Source organism: Gigantopelta aegis, chromosome 6, assembly GCF_016097555.1.
Source record: "Gigantopelta aegis isolate Gae_Host chromosome 6, Gae_host_genome, whole genome shotgun sequence".
In the NCBI taxonomy this organism is placed as follows: domain Eukaryota; kingdom Metazoa; phylum Mollusca; class Gastropoda; order Neomphalida; family Peltospiridae; genus Gigantopelta; species Gigantopelta aegis.
The window spans coordinates 90171817-90185590 of record NC_054704.1 but is presented as its reverse complement, the minus strand read 5'-3'; the positions used below and the strand labels follow the sequence as shown (position 1 = coordinate 90185590).

The 13774-nt window shown below is 39.6% G+C and overlaps 1 protein-coding gene across 6 annotated transcripts in view; it reads right to left on the bottom strand.

Moving 5' to 3' along the window:
• Positions 1-13774, bottom strand: part of LOC121376402 (collagen alpha-1(IX) chain-like) — a 195163-nt gene that overhangs the window by 21460 nt on the left and 159929 nt on the right. For all 6 annotated transcript variants that reach the window (XM_041504261.1, XM_041504262.1, XM_041504263.1 and 3 more), the window contains 2 exons: positions 10732-10785; positions 7341-7403 (listed from right to left, as the gene is read on the bottom strand). In XM_041504261.1, coding sequence (XP_041360195.1) covers positions 7341-7403; positions 10732-10785 — 117 coding nt within the window. The remainder of the gene's footprint in view (positions 1-7340; positions 7404-10731; positions 10786-13774) is intronic.

Here is a 13774-nt window from a genome sequence, read left to right as displayed (position 1 = left end):
GACGTGGTTCAACCCTACGACGTAAGCACCACAGGCGAACGCTCGCTCCACCGACGTGGTTCAACCCTACGACGTAAGCACCACAGGCGAACGCTCGCTCCACCGACTGAGATAGACGCCGCCCCAAGCAAATGGTAAAACTTGTAGCAAAACTTTGTTCTTGTTTCACGACACCACTTGAGCACATTGATTTATTTATCATCGGCTATTGGATGTAAAACATTTGGTAATTTTGACATATAGTCTTAGAGAGGGGCGGATTTATAAGGGGGCAAAGGGGGCAATTGCCTCGGGCCCACTCCCCTGCCAGAAGGCACCCCCTCCCCCCGACTAAGGACTTCCTTTATAAAAAATGTAATAATTATAAAATTAATTCATTTTATTATTTGTCATGTAATATAATTTCTAATTTCAAGGTCTAAATCGGGCCCTGGTCTTAGAGACGACACCCGCACCTATAGGCAAGATAGCACATCACGACCGTCGATATATCAGTCCTCATGTGTAGCAATTGCCCTAGATATGTCCCTGTCGCCACCTGTACAATTATTACTAATTATCAGTAATAAGCTTTTTTATAATTATTTTCCATTGTACCCACATACATGGGGTGGGTGTAGCTCAGTCGGTAGAACACTGGCCTGGAATAATAGGTCGTAGGATCGAAACTCGTCGACGGAACCATTGGATTTTCCCCGTCCCATACAGTGCCCAAACGACTGGTATATCAAAAGCATTGGTATGTACTGCCCTGTGTGTGAAAGTGTAAAATATTCCTTGCTGTTAATGGTCAACGTGTTGCTGGTTTCCTCTAAAGTTTGACATCCAATGGCCGTTTATTAATTAAACACTGTGCTCTAGTGGTGTGGTTAAACAAAGCAAACATTAACCGCAGACAGGATACAATAGTTCCACTATTTCTCGCTCCAGCCAGTGCACCACGACTGGTATATCAAAGGCCGTGGTATGTGCTATCCTGTCTATGGGATAGTGCATATAAAAAATCTCTTGCTGCTATATAACCGTAAACAATAGATGTGTTGAATGCGTCGTTAAATAAACCATTTCCTTCCTTCCAGTATGGGCGGGACGTAGCCCACGGGTAAAGCGCTCGCTCGATGCGCGGTCGGTCTGAGATCGATTCTTCTTCGGTGGGCCCATTGGGCTATTTCTCGTTCAAGCCAATGCACCAAGACTGGTATATCAAAGGCCGTTGTATGTACTATTCTGTCTATGAGATGGTGTATATAAAAGATCCCTTGCTGCAAATCGAAAAGAGTAGTCCATGAAGTGGCGACAGCGGGTTTCCTCCCTCAAATATCTGTGGTCTTTAAGGTTGGACTATACTAAATAAAATCCCACAGGCGACCAAGTTAACGTTTGTGTTTAAAAACACTATATGCAATATATCAACCAAACTATGACCTATAAATATCAGTACTACAACCTCAAAGTATTAACTGCAGAAAATGGTTCCTTTCATGGCTCATTTTCGGTATAACCACATGTTTCTACAACAACCTTAGTTTCGCACAAAATTTGAGTACTTTTTTTTACAGGTACCCCATACAGGTTCCAAGCATAAGACTACTTGACACAGTGGTACTAGATGAAATAAAATTGCAATTTTTTTTAGCCCAGATGAAACTCATTGCTTTTACAACCAACACACTCACATTTATAACCAATCACAGGACTTGTGGTGTTAACTTCTCTATCAAAAGTTCACTCTACCTCGAACTTTGACCCAGTCGGAAATTATTTGGTTTAGTGCTACCGTAACCATATGTCAGACGCCATATAACCGTAAACAAAATGTGTTGAGTGTGTCGTTAAATTAACCATTTCCTTCCTTCCAATATTTCCAGCTAATGCGAGAGAGGGACATAATCCAATAGCATAAAGCACTAGTTTTACGTTCCGTGGGTTATACCCCAGTATTTAGTGCATCGCATCAGTGGTATATTAAATATCGTTGTAGCAGCAGACATGGCGGCTATAAGTTTCTTCCTTAACATTTTAAATCAAAGGTCACAACTGACATCTAATAACCGCCGTTTAAACATTTATTGTAACGCTAAAAAAAACCTCTTGTATTATTGCATGTACACACAACGGAAAGGAGTGGAACAAAACGGGTGGGTGGGGGGGGGGGGTGGGGGGGGGGGTAGGGATGATTCAAATACAAGACTTAGTATGGAAACGGGCATGAGAACACAAATGCGCGCACTCACGCACACGTGCGCGCAAACAATACGCTTTTTCCCCTACTAGTTTACACATAAATATAAAAATCTGGCTTGTGCCCCTCCCCTTCACTAGACACTCTGCCACCCTCCACCAGACACGCTGCTCCCCCTACATCCTCCACTAGACACTTCCCCTCCAATGAAGAAGACTGCCCCTCCTCTCAACTCTAGGTGTCGTTCCTACGGGACTGCTAGTTATTATAAAACATGTTCAGTAATTTCATCTTCTATAAGAGCTAAGAAACATGGCGTTGCAGGACCTCGCTTAATAACTATAAACGTATCTCAGTTAAATGGTAAAAAACACATGTAATAAGATATAAAGTGCACTACAAAACCATCAAAAAAGAGAGAGAGAGAGAGAAAAAGTACAAAACCAACTCCACCCAAACCAGAAATAGCGAAATCTTGAACCATGATTTCGTTATCTCCTGATTGCTTTTACATCAATTCACAGTTAATAGGTTTGGGAATAGAAAGAAGAAGAAAAACTCAAAACATGGTCAAAAGCAGCCGTGGGTTATAACGCCTTAACCTTTCGGGTTGCTTGACATACATGTCAGAATGTTGTAGAATATTGACTTGGACATCAGAATCATGTCATAGATTTGACTTTAGCCAAAGGAGAAATTCGTATAACCGTACATGCCACACATACAGGTGCTTGTTTTCTTCGGATACGATGGAATAGGGGATTGAGTAGGCGCGTGGCTTAGTTAGGAAGACGGGAGATCAGCTATATTCCCAATTACGACCGTTAATTTGGACAGTGGGTTAATGATGACAATAGAGTACCTGCTCATCCTCCCACTATTTGTTTTTAATTAACGTAAAAGCCAATGACGAATCATCGCTTCTTGTCCAGAAAGGGGCGAGACGTAGCCCAGTGGTATAGCGCTTGCTCGATGCACGGTGGGTGTGGGATCGATCCCCGTCGGTGGGCTCATTGGGCTATTTCTCGTTCCAGCCAGTGCACCACGGCTGGTATATCAAAGGCCGTGGTATGTACTACCCTGTCTGTGGGATGGTGCATATAAAAGACCCCTTGCTGCTGATCGAAAAGCGTAGCCCATGAAGTGGCGATAGCGGGTTTCCTCTGTCAATATCTGTGTGGTCCTTAACCATATATCCGAAGCCATATAACCGTATATATAATGTGTTCAGTGCGTCGTTAAATAAAAAACATTTCTTTCTTTCTTTCTTGTCCAGAAACAATATTGAGACTGACCCGGACACTCTGTTATGATAGTTGTTATTGGTATCAAGCCAAGGTATTAAACTGACAGTATATTAATGAGTATCGTGCTAGGCCTGTTATCTAAACTGCATTCATTCAAAAATAAAAAAATAAATAAAAAACATTTACAATTGGAGCCCATCCAAGATCATGTTTGGTCTACCATTTATCTAATGACCCATACTGATTCATTTAAATTACGTTTAAAGGAAGGAAGGAAATGTTTTATTTAACGACGCACTCAACACATTTTATTTACGGTTATATGGCGTCGGACATATGGTTAAGGACCGCACATATATTGAGAAAAAAAAGAAAGAAAGAAAGAAATGTTTTATTTAACGACGCACTCAACACATTATATATACGGTTATATGGCTTCGGATATATGGTTAAGGACCACACAGATATTGACAGAGGAAACCCGCTGTCGCCACTTCGTGGGCTACTCTTTTTTCGATTAGTAGTAAGGGATCTTTTATATGCACCATCCGACAGATAGGATAGCACATACCACAGCCTTTGTTACACCAGTTGTGGAGTACTGGCTGGAACGAGAAATAGCCCAATGGGCCTACTGACGGGAATCGATCCTAGATCGATCGCGCATCAGTCGAGCGCTTTTCCACTGAGATACGTCTAACACCTAATCCAAACAATATACTGGTACTAAGATGATAAGCAGCAGATATTTGGTCAACGTCATCGTCCGACATTACACCACCACCCACACAACCTAGACTCTTTAGCAAGGCACTAAAGTTAGAGTTAAAATTTGTTTTGTTTAATAATAACACTAGAAAACACTGATTTATTAATCATCGGCTATTGGGTGTTAAACATTTGGTAATTGTGACACATGATCTACATTTTTCCATAAGTAGCAAGGGATCTTTTATATGCACCACTCACAAAGAGGATAGCACCTACCACGGTTTTTAATATACCAGTTGTGTATCAGGCGAGCGTTCTACCACTGGGCTACGTCTCACCCCTCAACAAGGGACGAGCTCTAGCACAGTAGCAGAACGCTTGGTCTAGGTGCGACAGTTTTTTCCCGTTCCAAGCAATGTCCTCTGACTGATATATCTATATATATATATATGTGTCTCCTGTCTAGAAAACTGTGTATCGAGTAGCTATTGCCAACATTCGAAATGAGAAGCCAAGAGCGGATCCAGGGGTTACAGAGGGGCGACCCTTTTATTTCGCTGACGTAAAAAAAGAAGCATGTAAAGACCCCTCTTACCATGCCCGCCCCCCCCCCCCCCCCCAACCACCTTTACTAACATCTGGATCCGAGCCTTTAGCCTGTGTGTCTAACATGAATAGTTCAATTTAGACTGTACATTTAAAATGTACATGGAAAAGTTCCTACACAGAATTTAAAGCCCCTGGATTAACAGATTTACAGATGTATTTGCTTGCTCTGTAAACTGCTGACAAGTATATTGTCTATTTTTACCGCAAAGTAAAGTGCGTCAAGAATAAAAGTCCCTACACCTCAGTACAAAGATATATACAGCGAAACCCCTCTAAATCGGACATCCTTGGAACCAAGACAAATGTCCGATTTTAAGAGGGATCCGGTTTAGAGAGGTTAAGTACTGTCCTGGTTTTTAAAAAGGGACTCTGTAAAACGTCTGGTTTTAAGGGAATTCCGGTTACAGAGGGTCCGGTCTGGGGAGGTTTCACTGTATATATATTAGAAGTATGTCTCTCTGTTTTCTCTTTCTTTTTTTTTTCTTTTTCAGTGGTCTTCTTTTCCAAAGGTTAACGAAAATAGTTCACTTCTGAAAGCCAGTCTAGTTGATTAATTGAAAAGGAAGCAAAGTGTAGCAGCGGATGGTAAAAACAGACGTCAAGGTAAGCGATGCAGTTCGCTTGAAAGAAAAGAATGCCTTGCCCCTTTAATGACGGGTTGTAACACTGACAGACTTGATAGAATCCTAACACAGCTGTTGGAGGTTTGGATATGTTACGAAAGTTAAAAACCCTCCGAAACTATAATAACATTTGTCAGCCGCTCTTTAGAAATGCATCATTCTCAAATAGACGTCTGTGGTTCTTCCACTCACTGCACTGTCCTCGAGCTCATAACTGTGTTTGGTTTATTGCTCAAAAGTAAGACATGACTTTCAAATGGCTTTAAAAAAAACCCGATGGCTTGTGGCGTACAGCTCGATAGGGAGTAGGTTGCAGTACATGGAAAATACTTCCACCGACTACATCATTATCGGAACCCCGCATTTTGCTCACAATCATGATAATTAAAAACAGAAAAGCTAGATTTACAATTTTTACCACAATAATCCTAAAAACATCTAATATTCAAAAACTGAATAGGCAAGATGCTTCCTCATCCAAAATAACTTTTAAAGTGTTTTTATGGCTCACGTTCAAGAGGTGTAAACGTTTGCAAACTGGTACACAAAGTAGTCATTTGGTCTAACGTTGAGCGTAAAAGCCAATTTAGCAGTTATATTGTGGGATAGGCAGGGCTCTCTGTGTGTGTGGGGGGGGGGGGGGGGGGAGTGCGGGAGGTGGACAGTGTTAACGTAATATATCGACGTTTCCCAAAACACTGTCTCACCATAATGATAATAAGGGATGCTCCCAGATACAGGACAGCACATACCACAACCTTTGAGATACTAATGGTGTGGAAATAATTAAAACAGGATAGTTTCTTCTGAAAAAAAAAAGTTTTCCATTCAACACTCCATTAGATTATTCTCAAAAGCAAAGTTCGTTTTGCTTTACCTTTCTTACCAAGCCCTCCACCAAACCCTCACCTTCGCTGATGGGGGGCCAACGAAATGAAAAACAGATATACTGGGTCGTCCTAATACATGACACAAAACGTAGTGCATCTGATAAATTTGCCCGATTTTCAGCTGTTTTCTTTCTTACTTTAAATTTTTTTTTAAATCTGCCAGATCATCAAGTTTAATTTGCATCATCAGGATGTTGATGACGGTGGTGGTCTGTCGTCTGGTACGCCTGTGAACAGCATAGCTTTTATTACTATTATCGATGTACGTGCGTCTATAAACACTGGCGCCAACATTCCTGGCCGATCCTCTTTAACGATTCCTTATGCAAAGTACTTTTGCCAGGAATTTACAATGCGGTAAACTAGATAATGTAGCAAATATACATGCACTTTTAAGTGGCTGTTCTGGCAGAAATAAAACACATGTCCTTGATGAATCTAACAATCGTAGAAGACCAATTTAAATCTGATAAAGAGGTTTGGCTGCATAAGCACATTTTCACACAACTTCTGAAAGCACACACACATACATATACGCGCGCACACACACAAACACAAACGCGCACACACACACACGCGCGCGTATACATACATAAATACATACATATATACAAATGCGATATAAAAAAAGACAAATGAGTTGAATCCGTTTTATAGCTTAATTAAAAGGAGAAAAAACATATAGTCGTATGGAGTGACAGTAGATTAAAAAATATGTTTCACTTATTTATTTATTTATTTATTTATTTATTTTTGTTTGTCTTGCTTTGTATTCTTGTAGGTTTATATATTTTTTTCAATTTAATTTAATTTGATTTAATTTGATTTAATTTTATTTATTTATCTATCTATTTCTGACGAGGTGATTGCATTTTAGAGCTACTGTGCACAAAAATCTATTTACGATCTCATATTTGGAGTTTCAACTAAGAGAAATAAGTTACATTTTGCACCTTAAATTAACATGTACACATTTATGTATATAGTGATTATTATTACTATTATTTTATTTATTTATTTATTTATTAAATTTAAGGCGGGAGTGCTGGGACCCCTTCTAAACATAAATAGTACTCACCGGTCTCCCATCCGTCCCTGGCGGGCCTCTTTGTCCGTCCCTGCCTCTCTCCCCTGGTGCGCCCTTAAAATAGAAATAACGCACACGCTGGTGAGTCTGGGCACGTGAAAGTGCTGTACCAGCGTACAGCAAAACAAGCAGCTGCAACGATAAAACTTGCGTCATGATGTCATACGAGCGTCATAGTCCGTCAATAAATCCTGACTGGGCGACGGGTACGGACCGAGTGTGGTTCTGCGGGGTTATGTCACGGATTTTGCTGAGTTGTCTGGTAAGGCACACAGCACGGTTCGGGTTACGAGAAACGGTAACTCATTGACAAGCAGCAAAGGAATACGCGCATGGCGTGAAACCAACACCCAACCGCACTGCTCAATTGCTCGGCAATATACAAGACCTCTTGTCGATTTTTATCTATGTAATGTACCGAGTCTAACCATGTGTAAAAAGAATATAGGAGCACAAATATCATCTTTTTTCCTTCTGTCTTTCTTTTCTCAACTCTGTTTTAGGTATTAAAAATCCCCACTATGTTACATTCCTACACTTTACCAGAAAGTTCCCGGAGTCTGTAATTCCATAATTAATTTGCTACAGCAAATAATGTTGTTTCTTATGTAAGACAAAAAAAATGTAGAGAGAAAAAAAAGATAAGGAAAATTCAAGCACAGCCAAAACAAGGTTGTAATGAATTACATTTACTTCAAACATGTTTTGTTATTTTATACAGGTAAAGAAAACATAACTCGGGCGTTATCCTTGCCAACCGAAATTAAACGACAGATGTGTGTCCTAAGCCAAACATGCACACAGTCTGTTTAATCACTTTACCTAAAGTATACTTAGCAACAAAACAAACGCGAATGTTTTAAAGATATATATATTTATGATAAAATTAATTCACTAAACAGACTGCCAAAATGGGCTTTAAATGTTCACAACATATTGATAATTTTAATAGACACAAAACACTAATGGCTTTGAAACTGAATAATTGTAAATAAATTAAAGAATACTCAATTGGTCTTTGCGTTTCTTAGTTGTTCAGTGTAGTATGGCCGTTTATCTTGCATTTACCTACCATGTGCCGAACGTTATAATAATTCGGAGTAAAATTATTTTCCCCATTTCCTTGTGTGTCATGATAAAAACATTGTCAAACGACTGTAATTTGTTGATGTTCCAGAACATAATACATAATGTATATTATTTTGTAATTTAAATGTTTGTAACCTTAACTTTCCGTGTAAAACTGAAGATGTATTTTACTTGGTTATTAACAGTACAATGTGGCGTAACTTTTTCTATTTACTTGACCATGCATGCTATCGGTCAAGCGATATCTGCAACACGTACTTATCTATAATGAATCGATTTTTGGGGACAATTTAAAGTGGCCATGTCACTTTTTAACAATTTATCATTTACTACGTAAAACTGAAGTACATCTATCCCTTTAGAAACTAGTACGTTACCCATTTGAACATTTTGCCATTAAAATTTAGAAATGTATATTCTATACATCATTTACAGAATTACAATTACAAATAAATTAAGGGCATATTAACTAGGTCGAAACAATGTATTAATTATGGAGATGTTTGCCGTAATTTCAAAACCATTTCCTTTGATTCGCTATTAGCTGAACACCGTGACTGTATATACGCTCCACGGTAGTAGTTCTTTTCCTGGACTCATCGCCAGTGGCTTGCCAAGACGACACGAATACAAAACATGCTCGACTATTATCTATATTATAATTTCCATCTGTGTCAGTACAAAAATGTGAAATACTGTACTTTAAAAGGGAATACATTCCTGAAATCCTGAGTTTGATAAACTGATAAAAGAGATCTTTAAATCACTCTCACATCGTACGAAATGGGATTATGATAATGAGGTGGCCAAATCACGCGGACCTTGTCATTTAATAATAATACAGGTAGACAAACTACATTTTTAGGTTTCCAAGCGTATCGAGGTTACTTTCAAGAATTGGGACATATTTCGCAAAGCATCGTGAACCTAGTGTTGACCATAAACGCAAATCTACGACTAAACCACACTTCGTATTAATACTAACAGTACAACTAATATAGTTTGAAATATCACGGCCGTAGCTAGGTGGAGGTTTTTTTAGTGGGGGGGGGGGGGGGGGGGGGGGGGTGAGGCAGATGAATTCTTGAAATGAATGAACATGGAAAGCGCAAGACACTATGGGGTCTGGAGGCATGCATGACCCCCAGGAAATTGTGAAATCTAGAGGCTCTGAAACAACATTTTGCAGCCATTTTAGGGAGGTTATATACTTAGAACGTCAATATCAATAACCAGTAATTTATTTATTTATTTATTATATATATTTTGGGGGGTTAGGGGAGGGGACATGCCCCCCACCAATTTCCCCCTGCTAACTACGGCTCAGAGTATATGTATTTTATTCCATCCTTAGAATGCTCCATCTTATGCAGTGACGGGTGTTTTTTTTTTTGCGTCAAGCAGATGCCAAACACATGTAAACGCACGGCAGAAATAACTGGTAGTCGCACTCGAAAACTTAAGATGTTAAAATGTTGGCTCCTGTTTAATGTTTAGGCTTATAGTTTTTTTCCCCCATAAAGTTATCGTTGTTTTACGAAGCAACAAGATTTAGCATGTTATGCAAGTTTCGAAAAGAAAAAAAGAAAAGAAAAAGAAAAAAGAAGACATTTTTATGCGTTACAGTAATATATAATGCTGAACAAAATGTATAAATTAAAATGTGTTTTATTTCTCGATATAGAACCTTCTATCAGATAATTTCAAAAAAGTAAAGTTTGTTTTATTTAACGACGCCGCTAGAGCACATTGATTTTTTATCTTATCATCGGCTATTGGACGTCAAACATATGGTCATTCTGACACTGTTCTTAGAGGAAACCCGCTGTCGCCACATAGGCTACTCTTTTTACGACACGCAGCAAGGGATCTTTTATTTGCGCTTCCCACAGGCAGGATAGCACAAACCATGGCCTTTGTTGAATCAGTTATGGATCACTGGTCGGTGCAAGTGGTTTACACCTACCCATTGAGCCTTGCGGAGCACTCACTCAGGGTTTGGAGTCGGTATCTGGATTAAAAATCCCATGCCTCGACTGGGATCCGAACCCAGTACCTACCAGCCTGTAGACCGATGGCCTGCCACGACGCCACCGAGGCCGGTAGATAATTTCAAATGCACGTCAGACTTTTGGAATTGTCCATACACCTACTAATGAAAAGACAGTTTGGTATATATTTCTAAAAAATAAATATATATATATACTTAATTCACAACCAGTGTTCAGATGTGTTAATCCCAATATGGAGTACTTTAAATAGTGAGTAGATTGAGGCGTTTTGCAGCACATACCTTCTTTCCTGATGTTCCCGGCACACCTGGAGTTCCTGCAAACCCTGGTGTCCCCTAAAATGAGAAGAAAAACGTGTATCATTTTTCGTGAATGGTCATAAAAATGTGGTAGAGATGGTGTAATCGGCACATATTAAGACAAATTAATGAAAAAAGGCACTTGTTACACACTCATATGAAAGATACCATAGTTTTACACCCAATAGCTGATGTATTTGTCGTGCTGCGGTGTCGTTTTCCAAAATGTCCTTCCTCATAAATCAGTTGCTCTTGCTATAAAGACCAGTTTACATCAAGCTATGTACTGCATGTCTGTGTTTTCACGCTATCCTACCTTACTAAACAGTTGCTCTTGCTATAAAGACCCGTTTTACACCTAGCTATGTTCTGCTATTCTATGTTTCGACGCTGTCCTACCTTACAAAACAGTTGCTCTTGATATAAATACCATTTTACACCAAGCTATGTTCTGCATTTCTGTGTTTCGACGCAGTTCTGCCTTACAAAACTGTCGCTCTTGCAATAAAGACCAGTTTACATCAAGCTATGTTCTCCGTTTCTGTGTTTGCACGCTGTCCTAACATACAAAACAGTTGCTCTTGATATAAAGACCATTTTACACCAAGCTATGTTCTGCATTTTTGTGTTTCGACGCAGTTCTGCCTTACAAAACAGTTGCTCTTGCTGTAAAGACCAGTTTACACCAAGCTATGTTCTGCATTTCTGTGTTTCGACGCAGTCCTGCCTTATAAAACGGTCGCTCTTGTTATAGACCAGTTTACATCAAGCTATGTTCTGTTATTCTGTGTTTCGATGCAGTTCTGCCTTACAAAACAGTCGCTCTTGCTATAAAGACCAGTTTACACCTAGCTATGTTCTGCTATTCTATGTTTCGACGCAGTTCTGGCTTACAAAACAGTCGCTCTTGCTATAAAGACCAGTTTACACCTAGCTATGTTCTGCTATTCTGTTTCGAAGCAGTTCTGACTTACAAAACAGTCGCTCTTCTATAAAGACCAGTTCACACCTAACTATGTTCTGCTATTCTATGTTTCGACGCAGTTCTGGCTTACAAAACAGTCGCTCTTGCTATAAAGACCAGTTTACACCTAGCTATGTTCTGCCATTCTATGTTTCGACGCTGTCCTACCTTACAAAACAGTCGCTCTTGCTATAAAGACCAGTTTACACCTAGCTATGTTCTGCTATTCTATGTTTAGACGCAGTTCTGACTTACAAAACAGTCGCTCTTTCTATAAAGACCAGTTCACACCTAGCTATCTTCTGCCATTCTATGTTTCGACGCTGTCCTACCTTACAAAACAGTTGCTCTTGATATAAAGACCAGTTTACACCAAGCTATGCTCTGTGTTTCTATGTTTCCACGCTGTCCTACCTTACAAAACAGTCGCTTTTACTATAGACCAGTTTACACCAAGCTCTATTCTGTATTCTATGTTTCGAGACCAGTTTACACCAAGCTCTATTCTGTATTGCTGTGTTTCCACGCTGTTTACCTTACAAAACAGTCGCTCTTGCTATAAAGACCAGTTTACACCAAGCTATATTCTGTATTGCTGTGTTTCCACGCTGTCCTACCTTACGAAACAGTCGCTCTTGATATAAAGACCAGTTTACACCAAGATATATTCTGTATTGCTGTGTTTCCACGCTGTCCTACCTTACGAAACAGTCGCTCTTGATATAAAGACCAGTTTACACCAAGCTATATTCTGTATTGCTGTGTTTCCACGCTGTCCTACCTTACAAAACAGTCGCTCTTGCTATAAAGACCAGTTTACACCAAGCTATATTCTATATTGCTGTGTTTCCACGCTGTCCTACCTTACAAAACAGTCGCTCTTGCTATAAAGACCAGTTTACACCAAACTGTATTCTGTATTGCTGTGTTTCCACGCTGTCCTACCTTACAAAACAGTCGCTCTTGCTATAAAGACCAGTTTACACCAAGCTATATTCTGTATTGCTGTGTTTCCACGCTGTCCTACCTTACAAAACAGTCGCTCCTGATATAAAGACCAGTTTACACCAAGATATATTCTGTATTGCTGTGTTTCCACGCTGTCCTACCTTACGAAACAGTCGCTCTTGATATAAAGACCAGTTTACACCAAGCTATATTCTGTATTGCTGTGTTTCCACGCTGTCCTACCTTACAAAACAGTCGCTCTTGCTATAAAGACCAGTTTACACCAAGCTATATTCTATATTGCTGTGTTTCCACGCTGTCCTACCTTACAAAACAGTCGCTCTTGCTATAAAACCAGTTTACACCAAGCTGTATTCTGTATTGCTGTGTTTCCACGCTGTCCTACCTTACAAAACAGTCGCTCTTGCTATAAAGACCAGTTTACACCAAGCTATATTCTGTATTGCTGTGTTTCCACGCTGTCCTACCTTACAAAACAGTCGCTCTTGCTATAAAGACCAGTTTACACCAAGCTATATTCTATATTGCTGTGTTTCCACGCTGTCCTACCTTACAAAACAGTCGCTCTTGCTATAAAGACCAGTTTACACCAAGCTATATGCTATATTGCTGTGTTCCACGCTGTCCTACCTTACAAAACAGTCGCTCTTGCTATAAAGACCAGTTACATGCTATATGCTACTTTAACCCAGTGCCCCTTGAGACTGCCATTATTTGCTTTACGTACCTGCTTTTCTATAATTAGCTTACCCGGTCAGCATAGTGTTTATGTCTGGATTATATTAGTATATGTTCACACTAAATAACACTTAAATTAAATAAGCAATTTTCAAACAGCAAACTTGCAGCTGCGATAATTTGTTAGACGTATGTCAAATTCTTGGATGTGTATAGAATTACGTTTTACTGTTCGAGCGAAAGATGTGAAATTCGTTTCGGAAGAGGTGCGGGAGGAGATAACCGGCCCAAGAGAGACATCCGGCTCAAGAGAGACATCCATACGTCTGTTGACTTAAATGCATAGTTTCGAGGATTACAAGGTGTGTTGATGTCTAATACTGGATTATAAATAAAAATTGTATTCACTTAAAA